This window comes from Danio rerio, chromosome 2 (genome assembly GCF_052040795.2).
Source record: "Danio rerio strain M-AB ecotype USA chromosome 2, GRCz13ab, whole genome shotgun sequence".
Classification (NCBI taxonomy): Eukaryota; Metazoa; Chordata; class Actinopteri; order Cypriniformes; family Danionidae; genus Danio; species Danio rerio.
Window position 1 is genome coordinate 40,640,293 of NC_141022.1, and position 21,288 is coordinate 40,661,580.

The following is a 21,288-nucleotide window of genomic DNA, read 5'->3' on the forward strand; positions in this document are numbered from 1 at the left end:
AATCTAAACATCAGTGATTTCTGCACTGCATTTTATGCATGACACTGCAGGCAAAAGCAGTTTGCTCATCAACATGTCAATTTAAGGCATTTGAACTTGTCATTAACCCCTGTGTATTGTTCAGTTTGACTACACTTGGCTGTTTTTGCGTCATTGATTTCCACTATAACAACATTCTTTGATTGCAAAGCCATGACGCCAAATAATCACACACTCTTCCCTGTTAGGAAGAGGTAAAATGTGATATTTTTGCTGTTGATCATGAGTTGGCAGCATAAACCCTTTAGAAAGGCCTGTGCAAATATGTTTCTGGCGTTTATATGGAGTTATATGGGGAATGACGACAAATTATAGTGTGTGTGTGCATAAATACACTTACTATGCTCTGAGAGCCAAGCAGCATTTTGATTTCCTCAGATATATCAGTGCGCAAAGGTCTCACACACACACACACACACTATACTCCACATAAAATCCAGAAACAACATTTGTTTTGCACTGTAACTGATGATCAACGGTAAAAATGACAATTCGTACCTCTTCCCAACAGGGAAAACCAGCAACAATCAAGAATACAAACTAATATGATGCCAAGGCTTTGCAATAAAAAAATGAAAGTAAATGGGGCAAAGAGGCCACTAACACAATGGAAGGATATTAAATTTGCAGTGTATTGTTGAGTATTTGAACATTTCGTCAAATTAAGATTGGTCACCAAAAATCATTCCATTTGCTGAAACACGGAGAAAACTGCAGGCAAATTAATACTCAAAATCAGCCCAGAGTACAGACAAATCTCCACTTCAGCAGCACTTACATACTCCAAACTTACTATTTTGCAGGTTTTTATGAAGGTATTTGTTCATACAAAATTAGCCTGATCATATGAAGCATTTGTTTTCTGGCTGTTCACAGAATTATGGAGTGAAAAATACACCCAACATCACCTCCCCTCAATTTAATAATGAGCTCAGGGGCTAAAGAAAACAAGCAAGAATACTAGATACTAGTACTTAATCCTTACATACTAGTATTTACCTATTAGATATTGTTGCATTAAAACAAACACTAGTTCTTATTTAATGAATGCTAGCACTTACTGATTAGGTACTTGTGTCTATAAAATAGATATTAGTTCTTACTTAAAATGTTATTAGCAAGATGATTCAATTTACTAGTCATTTTTTTTAACTGAACTCCACTGTGTCCAATAATACTAATCAGAAACGAGGAGTACCATAATAATTCAGAAGATCATGTATAATAAACAATAACTACTAGTTTCTAATAATAGGTACTAGTATGTAATGACTATTAGCATCTAAATTCCGGCATCGAAAGGTATTAGCATTTAATAGCAAAGTACTGGTGTCTATTTAATAGTTACAAGTATCTAAAGCAAGAAAAACATGAAAAGCAAGAAATGAGTCAGCTGCCTTTGAGCATCAAGTTTGCTCAGAAGGACAGAATTAACTTTAAGTAACGGAGAAGTTCAATCATTTAAATCCGACACACATTTTGTGAACTTCAAGTTAAGTGTTGTCTAGCTTTATTCCTAACATTTCTATTTAAATTGGGTATTTTTAATTGCTGATGCCTATTTTTATCAATATTACTATATAACATTTTTATTATTTAAAATAAAATTCAGCTAGTTCCAAAGGCAACATTTCTAATCTTCAAGTACTTCATTTAAATATCAAAATAATTTCTAGCTGAAGTTGAAATTGACAATTTCCATAAATGTTATCATCAATAGCAACACGGATCTGATGATGTCTAAATATTAAAATGAAAATATTTTGTAACATTAAATGCACAGCTCAGAGATTACTTGCATCCAATATAGCATTAATGATGTGTTTGCAATGCATTAGTTACAATACAAGTGTTTAGTAAAGGCCTCTAACACAATTCTGTAAGAAATAACATAATTAATAAGAAAACATGCAAATCTTATTTTGATTTTATTTTGATTTCAAATTGCTCTGTGTGCTAAAATCAGCAGTGATAAATTGGCTACTATTAGATATTATGATCTGATATAATGAATGCCAATTCACACCCCACCAACAGACACTAACAAACGTGGACGATTACCAGACTATAACACATCACTTCCCCTACAATCTGATAAGTGCAGATTCACCACATTCAATGGGCAACCCTCTGACACAGTGCTCCGACAAAGTGTCTGGTGCTGTCTGTCAGCAAGGTGTGAACTGCCCTTTATACTGTTTATTTGTTTTAAAACATTTGTAAGCCACTTGACCTAGTTGATGACTGAAACGCAGGAATCAGGCCCACTGTGCAAGTCATCCTGGCTCTCCGTTTCAATGTGCATGCGTATCTCTCAACAAATAACTGAATCACTCCCACACAGATGAGCCGTGCTGATACAAGCAGCATATTCCACTGGGTGCAGGGATAATTCACACTGGGTATAGTTTGTGTTGTTGTGGTTGTTGCATCACATCGTGATTTCGGGCATGCTCAGATATGCATTTACCTGTGCATTGTACTGTGCCTCCTGCTCTTTAGGCTGACAGGCGCAACTCTGCTGTTTGAGCTGCTCGAGCCGGTGCTCCAGCTGCCTCTGCTCCTGCCGCACCTCCCCCAGTCTCTGAGCATGCTCAGTGTGCACCGCCTCCAGCTCGTTCTGCAGCTCCAGCTGCTCCGCAGACAACTCCCTGAGCCGGGCCGCCTCGCCCCCGCGCACTGCCTCCAGCTCCTGCACACACAACATGACATGCGTCAAACTATCTGTGCCAGAGCTTACGGGTCTGCAGTGGACAAGTCCGGGCTCACGCTGTAACAAGTCCTTTCACTTTTCACATGACCAAAAAAAAAAAGAGCTTTCATGATAATATATAAAAAGACAACTATGGCTCTGTTCCAACCTCATCAAACTGCCTATTAGACGAGTTGTTTTTAGAGATTATATGCATGCATCTGACGCAAAAATCACACCGCCTCTTCCAAGATAAAATCTAGGGCAGAATCGCATGTATCATTTTAAGGATGAGACAATCCCAGAAGCAATATGGCAAGCTTAATGAGCATTTTCATCCAAAATGGCAGCAAGAATTGTTGCATACATGCATTAAAAAATGGTACAGATGAAAATTGATTGTTTTTCATTATTTGTGCTTATGAAGCTCAAGATGTTTACCATATGTAATTTCACATGTCAAATTATAAGCAGCAGAGATGCTTAAGGGTATTTTCTTTTTCAAACTCAAACGTGTCAAAGCAATTTATAAACCACTTACATAGATATGAATGAAATGTATTACAATTGACACATTGAATTAACATCAGTTTCATTTAACCTTTTTAAGCATTTATCAGCAAACATTGTGAGCAGATTAAGATGTGTACTATCAACAACAAAAAAAAACATAAATACTTGGGCTTGACAAATAACATGGTTTCCCCCACAGTCCAAAGACATGCACTATAGGTGAATTGAATAAGCTAATCTGGCCGTAGTGTACATGTGTAATTGTGAGTGTGTGGGTGTTTCCCAGTACTGGGTTGCAGCTGGAAGGTCATTTGCTGCATGAAAACATATGCTGGATAAATCAGCGGTTCATTCCGCTGTGGTGACCCCAGATGAATAAAGGGACTAAGCCGAAGGAAAATGAACGAATGACAAATAACAATTATTTCTACATTACTATTTGCATTATTGTTTACCACTCTGTTCCTGTAGTCACTTTAGTCTGTATGTTTCCCTGTATATTATATTTTTACAACATAATATAATATATATATAGTATATATTACACTATATATATATATATATATATATATATATATATATATATATATATATATATAAAAATCATAAAATCACATTTAGCCTTTTAAACAGCTTATTAGTAGGGCCCACACAAAATTTGTGCGTGCAGAAATCTGGAGATTATAGCCCATCGTTGAGTCTATTCATTTACTTGTGTAAATGATAGGGATGCTCTGATCAGGATTTTTGAGTAGCAATCCCTCGTCATTTTAATCAGCCAATACCAAGCACCGATTTTGATGCTTCAAGCTTTATATAACTTTGCCATTGCATAAGCACATTTTCCCTCTATGTATAAGAACTCACCTTACCTAAGAGAATAAATTAGGAATGTTGCGTACATGTAATGGTTAGAAGCAGCTTAACAAAAAATAACAGATAAAACAGATAGAAAAAAATGGTAAGAAAAATTACTGACATTGCAATTTGGAAACACTGAGCATGTGTTGTAGCACTGTGGATCTATAACCCGGGTTGTAAACACGTAAACAAACACTTGCAACCAGTTCATGAGATTGGCCAGATCGAGTACCGATTAAGACATGAAATGTGATTATCGGCCGATTCCAATCTTCGGCCAATCAATCAGAGCATCCGTAGTAAATGTGTGTAATTTTATATTCAGTTTTTAAATTACTTTCAGTAATATTATTGACTAATATGAAAGTGTTAGTTTAATTTATATACAATACAGTTTGTAAAGTAAGATTTTCTGTCTTTTAGTTCATATATTATAAGAGAGACTTACTTTGTTTACCAAATAAGTAGATCTAAATGGATTTACATTGTAAACACTAAATAAAAGTTAAAGCTATTTTATTATTTCATTTATTGTTTTTAGTTACGATACTCCCACAATAATAAATCCACTGATTTTTTACAAAGCTGTCAGCAGAAATTGAAAAAAAATATTTACCCTACTTATTAGATGCATTCTGCTTAAGTGTAATCAACCATAATCATGGAGTGAGAAGCCTGTAAGTCATGATGCTAACTTAGAAGGTAGCTGCCCATGTAGACAGCAGACAGTAAGGCAGCTCATTAGAGTTTAGAACAGAGCCTGTGCGTCTCCAGTAGGCATGATTCATCTAATTGAACTTCCTCACCATCTCTAGCTGCAGTTGTTTCTGAAGCGTGGAATTGAGCTTCTCTTGCTGCCGCCGGTACATCTGCACGATCTCCAGCATGATCCTGTCCTTGTCATCCTCTGCGCCGGTGTCTTTGCCCGCCATGGAAATGGGGGCGTGTTGCTTGCCACCCGGGCTGGTCTCCATGGCGACCGGCGGAGGAGGTTGGCGGCGCTCGTGTGCTTCGCCCGTGTGGTGGGATTTGGCCTCCTCTGCAGTGGAAGAAGGAGATGCAGGAAGATCTGAGGGAAAAGGAAGAAAGAGTTAACCACATTCACGCGATCAAACACACACACACACACACACACCTTATCTGTCATATGCTGACAGTCTGTGTGACTAATTCTCTGTGGGTGTCTCTCTTTGAAGGTCAGCATAGAGGGGAAGAGCTAAAAGTGTGACACAGAAACGTGCGGCATGTGGAGGGGGAAGAATTTCTCAATCTGAAGTATTTTTTAACGCTGTTAACATACAAATCACCTGCACCAGGGAAACCGCAGCAGCCTAGCGTGTGAGTTTAGATGAGCAATATGGGAGTCCAGAGGGACTGAGGGGGAGAGAGAGAGTGTGTGTGTGTGTGCAAGATGCAGCTCATTTAAATGTAGGACAGGCAGGCTGCAGGTCTGCCACTGCAGAGCCGAATAACAGTCTCGCTCTGCTGCTGGCCTCTACTGTGACTAAGACCTGTCTGTCACACTCACAGCAATGAGTCAGAGATGGAGAACCAGAAACGCCAGGATGGAGAATTTCAACATGGAAGACAGAGAAATGAGAGATCGGGGAGACAGAATGGAGATTGAGTATAACAAAAATGTATATAATGAGAGGGGAAAAAGAGAGATGAATGAAAGAAAACAGAAAAAAGGATGCCTGGAATAAGAAACAGAAGTAAGAAAGAGACTGAAGGGGGAAAGAGGGGAGCCAGAATGGAGAACGGGTACAAAAAAGAAAGAGATAATGATGGGGGGAAAAAAAGAGACAGATGAAGGAAAACAGGAAATAGTGATTGGATAGAGAATGGAAAGGTAGAAGAAAGTGAAAGACTGAAGGGGGAAAAGAGGGGAGCCAAAATGGAGATTGGGTATTATATATATAATGAGGGGGGATACAGAGAGACAGACGAAGAAAGACAGGAAAGAAAGAGTTATTGGACAGAGAATGGAAAAAAGTGAGAGACTAAAAGGGGAAAGAAGAAAGTGAGACAGACTAAAAGGGGAAAGAAGGGAGCCAGAATGGAGAACGGGTACAAAAAAATAAAGATATAATGCAAGGGAAAGAAGGGAGCCAGAATGGAGAACAGATACAGAAATTAGAAATATAATAAGTGGTAAAAAGACAGACAGATGAAGGAAGACAGAAAAGAGTGATTAGATAGAGAATGGAAATGTAGAAGAAAGTGAGATGGACTAAAAAGGGAGAAAGAAGAAAGCCAGAATGGAGAATGGGTACACAGAATAGAGACAGATTGGCAATGTCAGATAAGGGGAGGAAAAGATAAAGAAACAGAAGGTATCTGGATAGAAAACAGATACATGTAAAAAAGAGAGATAGACAGATTGTGATGGAGGGGGAGAAAGGGGGAGCTAGGATAGAGAACAGTATGAGAAAGAAAGAATGACGGGGAAAAGCCTGGATAGAGAAAAAACGGAAAAATAGATATAGTCCAATAGGAAAACAAGACATGAAAGATGGAAGAGACTGGATGGAGAACAAGTGCAGATGGTGAAGGAAGAAAGAGAGAGACAGATGAGGCATTAAATGTGAAAAAAAACTGCATTGAGTATATGGAAGTAGACTAGATGGATTAGGAGAGAAAGGTGGAGCCAGTATGGAAAACTGAGTGTGTGAAAGAGAAAGAGACAGACTAAGGATGAGAGATGGAGGAAGAGAGATAAACAGATGTAGGAAGAGAGATGGAGGAACCTGGATGGAGAACAGGTACGTGTAAGAGAGATAAGGGATTTCCTGGACAGAGAACAGATATGTGGAAGAAAAGGAAATGATAGTCAGCGGCAGGATAAAGGATGAGTGCATATAGAAAAAAGAAATTATGACTGTAGCAGGACGGCAGTGAAAGAAAAAGAGTCGAGGAAGCAGAATGACAGAACAGATTGAGAACAAGAGAGAGGAAAATAACAGACAGATGAAGCTAGAAATACTAAAGGAGCCAGAATGGAGAACGGGTACATGGAGGAAAGCGAGGAAAAATTGAGGATGAGAAAAGGGAGGAAAGCAAGGGGGAAAAGAGTAGCCAGGATGGAGATCGGGTACATCAATGAAAGGGAGAGCTGGACGCAAGATAGAGAGAAGAAAAAATAGAAAGCGGAAATCATCAAGAGGTGAGTGGTAGGCCAGTGGGGGTTGAAAGAGTATTAAAAAGTGTACAAAGAAAGAGCGAGGCGCAGAAAAAAAGGAAAAGAGAGAGAGATGGGCAGAAGGAGGACGAGAGGAAATGTGGCGTGTTGCGGTGGAGACTGGAGACCCTCCCCCAGCACTCTACTCTAGAGCGATCTGGCGCTCACAGGGACGGCGGCCTCTTTTCTCTCCCTCTCTTCACTATAAAATGTGAGCTGTATAAATCATTAGCAAGACACTCTCAGCAGCTCCTCACGCTCTGAGACAGTCAACCACACGCATGTGCATAAACTTCTGACCTCTAACAGCCTATCACTCTTGCGCATGTATGCACAATCATTTACTAGTGTAAGTCAATGGTGAGCGTGCACTGACCTGTGGTGGGCTGGTTGTCATGGGTGAACGTCCTCCTGCTGTAGTGTTGTTTGAGCAGGGCCCCCAGAACCTCATGGCTCACCTCTCTCTCCTTCCGCAGGGACACGTTAGGGGCCACCATCTTATCGTACGTGTACAGGTAGTAGCTGCAAACAATAAAATCCTTCAAACTGGTGCACATACTAAACTGAAAATCCCAGCAATAACAGGAGGACTGTCGCTCTGAGAGAGCTTTTACGTCTATAGCTGAACAAGTAATGATGCGCTACACAGCTAATCTCAATAATCAGATCAGACTGGGGATTAATTAACATATTTTTAAAGAAAAGGATATAGCTGAAGTGTGGCAATGCAATTTAATCACTTTAAGTGGCGTAGAGAGTGATGAAATAAGAAAAATTGCAAATGATTAAAAAGAATGTGAATGCATGAAGATGACATTCCTTTTTAATCAGATCTCTGAAAACGCATGCTAACAACTGGCCTAAAAACACTTTTACACTGTCTGAGGTTTGCCAGGGCAATGTGACTGGTTGAAGGGTGCTGCTATACATATGCAAAGGTTGGCGGATATGGGGGTTTTAGTTCAACGTAGATTGCTAGGCGACCATCAACTTTTTTTTTTGAGGATGACAAGCTGACAAAACATTGCTGTAACTCTGATACAAGTTTTATTAATAAAGCAAATTAAAAAGCACTGCAGTTTTTGGGTGCCCTGTGTTTGTCTGAACTAGTTAGTCCATACCTGCCAACAGTCCTGTTTTTCCCGGGAGTCTCATGTATTTTAGACCGATCTCCTGCCACCCTCTCATTTTGTTATTTCTCTCAGAAACCTCCTGTAATTTCACCTCCCCTTAACCACCTCCCCTCGGTCCACAGCTTTTTTGGTATAGTCTGTAACACCCCCGGGGTCACCAACTTTGGTATAGCATTCGATCGCAGCGGTCGCCTGAAACCCGTTCCATAGTACAGTTACTAACACCACAGTTCAATTACTAACCCGGTTCTGAACTGTGTTGTCCACCACCACCGCCCCCCCCTCCACAGTCTCCCGCATTTTCAGAGACCAATAATGGCAGGTATGAGTTAGTCTACCGAAATGTGTATATCCCATACAAAGTATGAAGCTGCTTGATCAGATCTTATTACGTGACTCATGGTGCACTCGCAGCATTCTGAAAGATGGTTTCAACTAGGTGCGCCTGGAAGATGTGAGCGGGTGGCGCAAGCCAAGTGTCTCCATGGGAAATAACGAACTTGCTCACAAAAACATGATATGTGAACGACCCATGAAGCTGCCATCATTTACGATCACCAGCAGCTGATCTTCTAGCACAGACATACTGGCTTCACCTAATTTCACTCAATCACTGGCCCTTTTAATTATCACAAAGAAACTTTCCAAAGAGGTCTGTTTTTGCTAGCTTGTGGATTTAATTTTGGCACTCAAGTGACCAAGACATAACTGAGAAAATACAGTCATTTTTTAAAATAAAGAATTTTTTACAATAATAAAACTCAGATAGTAAAGATAGTAAATAAAATAGAAATAATTAATGATGTTTTGTGCGGCCTGGTACCAATTGATCCGCAGAACTGATACCAGTTTGCAGCTTGGGGGTTGGGGACCACTGCTCTACATGACATCTATGGAATTGTGTCCATTTTATCATATACACTTGCTTGTTTTTGTTGGATTTTGGAACAAGGCCAAAAAGGAAACACTAAGGAAAAAGGGCCATACCTCGGATGGATGATGGGAGCATGTCCTGGTTCCTCTTTGATGTCAGGAAACAGTCGACTGAATACCAGTGAAGACTGCGAGTTGCCCTGCAAACACACATACACACAAACAAGCACATATCAATATTAATGAAGCACTTTAAGGCAGTTTGAATATGAAATGGACTGTTTGAGTAGCATTAAAATACATGTCTACACAAATCTGTACATGAATAATAAAGAAGTTCTTTAAGGTCTGATTACACACAGATTATCAAGTGCATTTGCACAGGAGCAAGCGAACAGCAATAATTACACACAAAATGTACAAACACACAGAGGGAAACTTGGTGAGGGGAGTGTGGACGCCTGGAGCAGAGTACACAAACAGAGCAGTATAAACATCCTGCTGTAATATCATGTATGCATGAGAAGAGCTAATCCATCAGAGGCCACAGAGCGGAGGCTGACAGGTAGAGCATTAATGAAGAGGATAAGAGGAAGACGGCGTTTAGGGAAACAGCCCAGGTGGGTCTATGGCCTTTTGACTGTTGATGTATAGGTTGAGTCAAGTATACTGGCTCTAGTAACATATGTAACATAGTAATATGTCTCAGATTGTCTCACAAAGACTGTAGCAATGTGAACAAAATGGTCCCTATTTATAATAATATGTTACTAAGCATGAATTAAACTGATTAAAAGTTGATTGATCAAACGTTTCGTAAAGTTTACGATATTAGAAGAGGGTGAATGGGAAGTAGTAGTTACTGGTATAGGGGGTCTTGTATAGGCCAGGATTAATGAAAAATAACCACAGATGGAAGTGTGGTCATTCTGTGGGAACCTTTTTACATTTAATGTGGAACTGTCATTTGGTGGCTCCATTCTGGACAAGAGTTATTCAAAACCTTGACAAATGGCTGGGACAACCTTTACCTTATTCAACAAGAGTTTGTCTTCTTGGAATGTCTAAAGCACAGGCTGGGCTAGCCGTTGCAGGATGTATTATGGCTGTGAGAATGGTGCAGCGAAATTGGAAGAACTCAGATACTCCCTCTTTTAAGGATTGATTGAGGTGATGACTTCTACTGCGTCATATGAACATATGTTGAGAAGGCTTCAGGACATACTTCACGCATACTTTCAATCAGAAATGGGGTAGCTTTTTACAGTATTTGGAAAGCATGTAAAAAAATTGTTGAAGGGTTGTCATTTTGGCTTTCTGTTGTATTTTATATTTAGGTTATAATTTTTGTGTTGTTGTTATTTTATTATAATTTGTTTACATTAGTTTCCTGAATGTTGATGTATTTTGAATTGTATGTTGTGTGGGGTAAAAAAATAAAAAAAGTTTCTGATATTAAGCATGTTGAATGTTTCTTGACCTTCAAATTAGCATATTTGAAGGATCATTTAACACAAATACTAGTTTAATCTTGTAATTGCTTGTTTACTTTTATATTTACAGTATATCCAATAACAGTATTGTAAAATTTACTACTGCATAAAAACAAGTATAAATAAATCATTCAAAAACCTCCAACAAACCTTAGAATATAATGCACGTTAATAATAAATAAGCCCTATGAAGTGGGTTACGTGAAACAGAATGGACCCTGTTATACCTTGCACTGCACACTTGTGATTATCCCACTAGAAATGGAAAAAATAAAGACGCAAGGTGGCACCCAGATGACTGTTGAGGCTCTGGTGTGTATGTGCAGTTAGATATTTCTGAATGAATGACTGAAAGGGAAAATGAGAGGAAGGGGTGTGAAGGAGGGTGTTGCCTAGGGCTGGGAGAGAAGGGTGAGGTTAGTTTTGAGGCCTGAGATGAGTATGACTGAGCAAGATAGAAAGAGGCCATTTCCTGCATGTGATTCTTTGAGGAAGAGGGTGTGTGGGGATAAACGAGGAGCCCATGTGTAAACAGAGACAAGAGGAGATAGACCACACAAATAACAGTTCATCTGCTCAACTTGCTTAGCCTAATATGGCAGCTGTATGAAAGTTCTGACTCTCCAAAATGATAAAAGGTGCATCCCAAATCACGTACTTATTCATTATTCTATGCCATTTTGTAGTATAAATAGTGTAAGTAGTGCATTCATAATTTAAAAAGAATATGTGTACTTTAAATACCCAGATGATGCACTTATTTAACTGATAAAATGGAGTGTTGAACACATCAGGGAATTACACTCACCGGCCACTTTATTAGGTACACCTCACTAATGTACCTAATAAAGTACACCAGTACTTACTAGTTCATTGCCTTCAGAACTGCCTTAATTCTTTGTGGCATAAAGTCAACAAGGTACTGGAAATATTCCTCAGAGATTTTGGTCCATATTGACATGAAAGCATCACATATATGCTGCAGATTTGTCAGCTGCACATTCATGATGCCAATTTCCCGTTCCACCACATCCCAAATGTGCTCTATTGGACTGAGATCTGGTGACTGTGAAGGCCATTTGAGAACAGAGAACTCATTGTCATGTTCAAAAAACCAGTCTAAGATGATTCATGCATAATGACATGGCGCGTTATCCAGTTGGAAGTAGGCATCAGAAGATGGGTACGCTGTGGTCATAAAGGGATGGACATGGTCAGCAACAATACTCCTGTAGACTGTGGCATTGACAAAATGCTCAATTGGTACTAATGAGCCCATAGTGTGCCAAGAAAATATCCCCCACACCATTACACCACCACCACAAGCCTGAACTGTTGATACAAGGCAGGATGGATCCATGCTTTCATGTTGTCGACACCAAATTCTGACCCCACCATCCAAATGTAGAAAATCGAGACTCATTAGACCAGGCAACTTTTTTTCAATCTTCTATTGTCTAATTTTGGTGAGCCTGTGTAAATTGTAGCCTCAGTTTCCTGTTCTTAGCTGATAGGAGTGGCACCCGGTGTGGTCTTCTGTTGCTGTAGCACATCCACCACAAGATTTGACTTGTTGTGGGTTCAGAGATCCTCTCCTGCACATCTCAGTTGAAACGAGTGGTTATTTGAGTTACTGTTGCCTTTCTATCAGCACGACCAGTCTGGCCATTCTCTGACCTCTAGAATCAACAAGGCATTTGTGCTCCCAGAATTGCCACTCACTGGATGTAAACCCTAGAGATGAATGTGTGTAAAAATCCCAGTAGATCAGCAGTTTCTGAAATACTCAGACCAGCCCGTCTGGCACCAACAACCATGCCACATTTAAAGTCACCTAAATCACATTTCTTCCCCATTCTGATGCTCGGTTTGAACTGCAGCAGATCGTCTTGACCATGTCTACATGCCTAAATGCATTGAGTTGCTGCCATGTGATTGGCTGATTAGAAATTTGCTTAACGAGCAGTTGGACTGGTGTACCTAATAAAGTGGCTGGCGAGTATATTTAGTAGTTTGGTTTGTTCTTTCACTAATTTGGCAGCCAATAAAACATCAACAGTGAAAGGGTTTGAATTTCCATAAAGTAAAAAAAAACATGTTCCATTCAGGACGACACTAAATTTATACACCACATGGTTAAGTCAGGAGCATGGCGTATAGTGTCATTTGAAAGGCAAATGAAGTCCTACATTTTGTAATGCACAATATATCAGAAGCTATATTAGTTATCTGTTGATAAATGCTACTTTATGTTATTGTTAGTTCACAAATTATCGGAAAATAAAATATGGTTTACTACACCCATTGATGTGTGTATGAAGAGTAGTAGTATAAATTTAGTCTAAACATACTAGACATGTGACGCAGTGTTGTCATCATCAAATGGCCTACTAGTATCAATTGCTATGCTTCAATACATTTCTCAAATCCTCTCCAGTGGCCTCATTTAATAGTAAATGATATCAGTCTGTACAGTTCTGAGTCATCAGCAGATCATAGCAGAGTTCATTTGCCAGTCGTTTATGAGTTTAGACATGCCTCTTGTGTCTATAAAATAGTATGCAATTATCAAACGCAGTTCTGCTGTTTGATTTCAATGCAACACATGCACAAATACAATGCATTAGGCAGGTATGATATTATTTTTGTCTTTATTAGTGATTGAACTGTTGTTGAAGTGGGTGGGGGGGGGGGGGGGGGGGTATATTGCCAAGATCTGTAAAGTGACCTTGCATTTAAAAAGACTTGGGTGTAAAGTGACGCAGTACCTTAGATGCTAGCTTTTCCTCCAGGCCGCTATCAGACAGCTTGCTGTTAGGAGGGCAGGGTGCAGGGCTGGACTTCCTCCCGTGGCCGTCATCATCCACCACCTTCTGTAAAAAAACACACAAGCACATGCTTTATGAGCACAACCTCATTCGCAAGAGTGTTTACACTCTACTGCAAGCGCTCAGACATGCAATACATCTGATATCGGAGCACAAATCACCACACTCAATCTGTCCGTCACCTCCTCTGCTCAACGTGTTCACTAAACACGCTGCGAGCCATGTACATATGCGTGTGTGTATGTGTGTGTGAATCCAGGGCAAGCTGATAGTTATCAGACACAGTCAGAGCCTAATATAACAGACACAGAAGGGAAGAGACCTTACACTCTTCTGACATAACTCTACTCTTCTGAAGATCTCTGTGCATTTGTAATGTTTACAATAAATTACATCCTCTATTCAGCAGAAAGAAAGCGCAATGCACATCCTCCCCATCCCTTCATCAGAGAGACACTAACAGTAGTGGCTGGGTGCGTGCCAGAGGAGGAAGAAACATGTTCTATCTGGAGTAAATTACAACTTCCTGCAGACTATGGGATCTCCTGTTTCCTGCAGGCTGGAGAATGAATGGCAACGTCGCCGCTCAACATAAAGCAGCTGTGCGGTGCCGGGGTGACATGGCAACCCCACACCTCTGTGCCAAACGCAAGAAAATGTGCGTGTTGGAGATAGGGCTGTTTTTCTTGAGGGTAGAGGAGAACTGCAGCACGAGGGAGGGGTGGGCGGCTGCTGAGGGGGGTAGGAACAATGAGCACACTGCAGTGCTAAGCCCGTCTAACCTTGACAAGCACACACGCACACGCAAACTATGTCTAGCGGTCCATCTCTCCACACTTCATGGCCCAGCCAACACTCCCTCCTCACCCATGAAACATGCAATCACACAGTCTCCGATCTGTCTCCTTCACGTTTACAGTGAAATGGTCCGCATCCCCCGAGAACTAAGTATGCAGTTCTAATGCTTAAAACTTGTGTGGTATGCTGTGTTTTGATGAGTAGCAGACCAGTATACATCATGACAGAAAAAGCACAAATAACTGGTGCATAGATAGCTGTATTTAGGGGAAAAGAACCTGAAAAATGTTTATTATTTAAAATTAATTGATTATTAAAAAAAATAAATGTATAGTTATTTAGAACTAATATTAAACAGATTAACATTGAATTCTTTAAATATTTAATTCAATATAATTAATATGAGGTTTAATATATTACAATATGCATCTGTAACAGTGTAAATATGATGTATATAAAATAACTTATAATTAACTAATATATACACAAGTTAATATTTAAATGTTTTATTAATTAAATATTAAATGATATGAAATATTACATTTTCTATATAAAATAATTGATATTTAAAAGTAATGGGATTCAAGTGATAATTAGAATAAAGTAAGTAAACGATTATTATAGGTATAAGTATTATAAACATAATATTTATATAATATTTACCCTCCACACACACACAGCAGTGTTAACTATCAGACCTATCATGACCTTATCTTGATTTTTCCTGGCTCAAAATGAGGTGGCATCTCAATAATGTATTTTTTATTATTTAAAATAAATTGATTATTTAAGAAATACATGTATATTTGTTTAGAACTAATATTAAATCAAACATATTGACATTCATTTTCATTTCATTTAAATATTTAATTCAATAAAATATGACGCAAGTTGGCGGTTCATTCTGCAGTGGTGACCCCTGATTAATAAAAGGACTAAGCTGAAAAGAAAATAAATAAATTAAATAAGACGTACTTAAATATATAATTACTTAAATATAAAATTTATTACACACACACACACGCACATGTAAATGCACACGCACTCACACACACACACAGCTGATTATTAAAGAAAAAAAGTATATTTATTTAGAACTAAAATTAAAATAAACATTAAACATTCAATTTAAATATTAAATTCGATATAATTAATATGAGGCTTAATACAACATGCATCTATGACAGTGAAAATATAATGTATATAAAATAATTTATAATTAACTAATAATGTATAAGTTAAAATTTCAATATTCTTTAATTACTTAAACATTAAATTACTTAAATATAATATCAAATAATTGATATTTGAAGTGAATTTTTTTCTACCTAAAACAACCACATTTAGCATTAATCTTATAATCATATCAAGTCAAACATTGTCTTATTTAAAAAGGCTAACATTAAATGTATTTAAAAACACGACCAGTGCTTGAGCATCACTTGGGATCTGTCGGTAGCCGTGACTGCCGTGCCGTGATATTTATTTAACGATATATATTGTAATATGAATACAATTTCACTATACGATTTGAATTAATGTTTGTAAAGAATATATTGCTTTAGATGCATATATAGATGCATACATACATAATTGCATTTAATACATTTTATAAAATACAATCATAGATGAATTCAATAAAAAAATGCTAATTAAGTAACTAGCGCTTTAGTATTTTCCGAATAGTCAAAACTGTATTCAGTTATACAGTAATTAAACAATCAAATGTAAAATAATACTACATAGTCTGTGTTTTATAAACAAATAAAATTAATTTATTTTAATTTTTCAAAGTTACATTTTCTTATGCCTAAATGCTTTCATAACCCTCACACAGTAACAGAATCAACATTGCGTATACTCGCAATAAGCACATGTAAGAAAATATCTGATTTATAATACACACAACTGTACATAAAATTTGTTTTATTTTATTTTTACACAAATTAACCCTGATTCATCCATCATACTGAAAACACCAGGTCAAATCTAGCATATTGCATTAGAGGATACAGTTGAACACAGCACATTACATTTTTAGTCATCCAGGGATTCTGTACACACTGAAAATGTGCGTATAATGCATAGTGTATGCGCTTCTATACTGCAGAAACAGCAAATGTAGTATGCCATTTTAAACACAGTCATAAAGACACCACACACGCGCTTGATACCAGAGCTTCTCGTCTGCCGTACCACGTCAAACGCAGTACAGCCTTGATGCAAGACCTTCAAGCAAAACAAACACAAAAACAAGAGGATTTATCTAGCTGGCCTGCAGCACATGGTGCGAATAGTGTGTTTACTAAGAGAGTTATTGCTCTGTTTTCCTCAAGGACATGAGAAAATTACACTAGAACAGGTGTCTCGTCCTCTCAGACGATCAAACATGAGAGACACCATATAAATCACATATATATCATACGTGAAATATAAACACTGAGCCAAGAAAGTAACAGGCAGTATAGCACACAGAAAGCATTTTAATGTACAGTAAATTTATGACCAGTAAAGTCACTGAAGATCCAAAATCCTGTGTATCAGGTTGTTATGAGTTTCTCTTTGCGCTCTTCAAGGGACGCAACACCTCAGCCATCTCTAATCTCTTTTTAATTAGTGTGTTAAAGCCTCACACACACATACACACACACTCTGTATCATTACGGACTTCTGCACCGATGACAAATGTAACGAACACCAATCCCTCATGACCCAACATGCATTCAGAACAACAACACACAAACACCCTGAGGACCCAAAGTCTGTTTGTCACAAGCGTATGTGAGAAGCAAAGGTGTGCGAAAGGGAAAGCAGCCCACAAACATAACGGTGGGAGCCGGCATTCCTGCAGCTCACTCATTTGAAACGTACCCCGCTACTCCTAACACAACACCACACGCATGTTTGAATGCGCAAACCTTTGCTCTTCGGTATCAGTTGCCTTTTTCTTCTCTATCGGGATGTATTTGAGTGAAATAGCTTCTCGAACATGTAAAAAATGTAGGAAGGACTTGAGTTTTCTAACCGAGATAATTTGAATGGTTAAGTGAATGTTTGCAAAGTCCCTTTAAGGCAAGTCATTTCACTCGGCAGCCATCTTTGAAATGCCTCTAGGGCATTTGGTCTCAATGGGGATACATTAAATTCTTTAAAACTGCTTGTCAAGCTTAAGATTACATATTTGGAATCATCAATAAAATTAAACAACCACTTGGGTTGCCCAAGCTAATGCACATATGCACTCAAAAGGAACAAGATCACGACACCGTCGTCAGATCACGCTGGTCTTCTAGAGTCATTCTCAACTTGATCTTGATGGCAAATCTCCTACAGATATGACAGAGACTCTTTGTTTACAAGTTTGCGGGCGTTTGAGTAGTTGTTGTCATGTGATGTGCGTTTGACTGAAGAGACTGTACCCCGTGTTCATTTCATAAAGATTTCCAAACCAAAAAAACGCTTGTTTTTAAGTGTAGCTGTTTGATTTAAACGTAGATACCATGCTTTATGTAGATATATTTCTTTTTTTTGTGAAGCACGTATTTGCTGAGATTTCAGTTCATTTGCTGACCAAAAAAAAAAAAAAAAATCTGTCGGAAAAACCCATGTCTGGTTCGAGCTTTTCCCTAGGGAAACGTCAGTCTATATCGATAAATGATTTGGCTCCTGTACAACTAGAAGCGCTTCATTTGCCATATTGACAGTTACACTTTTCCCTTATTCAAAACTATACAAGTAACATGTCTTGTGTTTTTTGTAGTCTTTGTTGGTTGGACTATTGTCATTTAGTTCACAAAGCACAACAGTCAGGTCCCAGAATTAATGACGCCACAGTGAAAGTTATACTTTACGATAATTGATAAAACTTTAAAGACAGATTTGATCTCGGAAGTTGTTTATTGATTCTTTGTATCAAATGAAAATTTGATTCACCTTGTAGCTGGTTGGATTAGTCCATGGCTTATAATGCTTCGATTAAGACTTAAACGTCCTATGAAGTGCTTTCAAATGTCCATTTTTTATTTGATGTTTGACTTTGTCCCACCCTCTCTCTGTGTTTCGGTTGCGATTTAGTGTAGCCCCTCCCCTTTCTGAAAAACAACCAATAGCGATTTGTTTGATCACCGCCCTGCCAGTGAGAGCAACTAGGTATCGCTGCAGCCCAGAGACCTCCAAGTGGGAGATATTACACAGCAAGTAGGTTGGGTGACCTCCTATTGGGAGGGACTTATGCAGATGGGCTGGGTTTAGATGCTGTAGACATTAATAAAACATCAGGTCCCTCTAGGCATGGGACGATAACAGTTTTCAAGGAAAAAGTCAAGGTTTTAAAACAGTCAAATGTTTCTGCAATACCATTCTTAAGGTATGTGTATGACTTTTTTTTTTTAGGACAACAGTATCTGTAGCAGAAAAAATATCCAAGGATGCCGTTTTAAATTGTAAAAAAATAATAATAATAATAATAATAATTGGTTTTTGAAATAAATGAAGACAGCCAAAATCAAGAATCCATTTGTTAACTGTTCCAAAATATTTTAAATGTTTCCTAAAATAAAATACTTATACCGGCCCATGCCAACTCTGAGGTTGAGTTAGGAGTTAGGGTAGATGCAGACATTAATAGAATACAACAGGTTACTGTGAGGTTGGGTTTAGGGTTGGGGTAGGTGTAGACATTCATAAAGCACAAAATTGGACTATGGCATGTACAAATAAACAAAAACTCCAGTTTTGTAGAGCCCACTTGGAGCTTAATTCCCACCCACATGGAGCCGTCTCCAACCTCGGTTTATACCATTCTCATTGACAGTAGTTGAGCTCAAGTTCATCAAATGAAAAGCAAATGAGAAGCTTCTTGAAAGGGGCGGGGCACGTCAGATACTAGAGAGTATTTGATTGGTTATGATGAGATGAGAAACTGTATGATGTAATTTGAATAAAACCATTGATCAATTTGGGTGGAAGTAACATACTGCAAGCTTTACATAAATCAGTTTTATCTCTTTTAAATGTGATTTTGTCACTGTTTTGGAGCACACTAGCTTATAGATATCTCAAAAATGAATAATATTGATAATACATGTAAAAACTTTATTTTAATTTCAATGGACCTTTAAAAATATCCCAGTAGAAATAATAGTACAGCTGAAATTCACATTATTCCATGTGAATGACAATGCTGAAAAGCACATTGGTTAACATTTGTTGTTTTTATTTGTGCTATATAATTGAATGTTGCTGGCAGGTTGCCCTGTCCTCACACCCGTAAACACATCATCAGAAAAAAAGATGTCACTGAAAAGGAAAGGTAACTCCACAGATAAATCATTTAAATAAATGGAGGCAAAATTTCATGAGAGTTTTAGTTCTGATTTCATGGCAACTTCAAAGGCCAATCAAAGTCATGTGCATTCCCTCGAAATGGGCTCAATGAGGTCACTGACACACAAACACGAATTCCACTTTGCCTCTGACAATGAACACCGCAACAAGTAAACGCCTGACCACGTTGCTGTATTACTAACTGTGGAGATCCCCTGATGAATACAGCTACGAAAAAAAATGACCGCGCATACACACAGGCTGACAGGAAAGAGTCGTAAACACACGCAAGGTTCTTTGCAGTTCCCGCACGAGCACGTTTTATTGGCTACGCCGTTAGTGGGGAATTACGAGCCACACGGGCTGGTGATGAATCTTATCTAGGCCAACCTCACTCCGTCATACTATGTGATGACCTTTCAGAAAGCGTGCACGTACCCTTGGAGTGCCATCTTATGCATATCCGTTGTTTTTGATGCGTGCGCCAGTTTATAAAGACGTTTCGTTTGTGAGACTGTTTGTCAAAGTGAGTGAGTAGCTGTTTTATTATGGGCACGCACACACTGTTTAGCACAACCCGTGTGAAAGGCGGCACACGAGGGTGATTGTGTGTCCATCTGTTGTAGTTCTGGCAGAGGACACGCATAAAGCGAAATGCAGCGCAAACGTGCAGTTTTCAGTCACAAACACACAGAGAGCTGCTGGGGCCCCTTCACTGTACCCCCTACACAGGTCTCCTATTCACACATCATTAGCACGGCAAGAGGGGGAAAAATAAGAGAGGGAACATGTGTGAGCCTGGTGCATGGCGGTTAAATGTAGGCCAAGCTGATTTCAGAAAAATTAGGCAAATCATTTCTGTTTTAAACAATGGAAGACTAGCACATTGTTTGGTAATGATACCAACAGTAGGGTGCTACACTGTTGTTGCACGTCCACATTACAAAGGAGAGTTCACCCAAAAAATGTATCCGTTTTGCATTTGTTATCCAAGTATGTGTAAAAATGTCACACCATATAATGACTCAAATATCACTAAGGATATTACTTCCGTTTCATGCATCTGACAGGGAAAAAACCTTGTGCGCTGTATTGTGGGATGCAGCTTAGTGCGCTCTGTGCTATACTGATGAGGCATCTTTTCCATGTGGGCTGGACAGTGGACAAATGTAGGCCAACTTGATGTGGGCTTAGGAGGTAAAACGGGAAGAGTAGGAAATAAAGTAAGATCTAGATAGTGACAATTCTTTAAAATTTTATTTAAGCTTTATTTAAGACCAATAAATGTCCACCACTTTTGATCTATCTATCTATCTATCTATCTATCTATCTATCTATCTATCTATCTATCTATCTATCTATCTATCTATCTATCTATCTATATCTATCTATTTTCTGATTAGCAACACTCTTTAAAAAAAAGGTTCCAAAATAAGGTCTTCAATGTAATGCAATTAAAGAAGCTTAGTTAACCTAATTAAAACTTCAGTTAAGAGCCCCTAAAAGAGCCATGTTTTCATAAGCGTGATAAATGTTTTTATAATCAAAAGAA

The 21,288-nt window shown here is 38.5% G+C and overlaps 1 protein-coding gene across 5 annotated transcripts in view; it reads right to left on the reverse strand.

The window, feature by feature from the left end:
• Positions 1-21,288, reverse strand: part of skila (SKI-like proto-oncogene a) — a 672,908-nt gene that overhangs the window by 627,858 nt on the left and 23,762 nt on the right. For 4 of the 5 annotated variants that reach the window (XR_015478734.1, XR_015478733.1, XR_015478735.1 and 1 more), the window contains exons 3-7: positions 13,554-13,658; positions 9,407-9,492; positions 7,663-7,808; positions 4,912-5,174; positions 2,510-2,731 (exon numbers count right to left, since the gene is read on the reverse strand). Coding sequence is in view for 1 of the 5 variants with exons in the window: in XM_087241110.1 (XP_087097236.1) it covers positions 2,510-2,731; positions 4,912-5,174; positions 7,663-7,808; positions 9,407-9,492; positions 13,554-13,658 (822 nt within the window). In the remaining 4 variants the exon portion in view is untranslated. Of the gene's footprint in view, positions 1-2,509; positions 2,732-4,911; positions 5,175-7,662; positions 7,809-8,309; positions 9,493-13,553; positions 13,659-21,288 lie in introns of all 5 variants that reach the window. The other variant, XR_015478736.1, reaches the window with a different exon arrangement.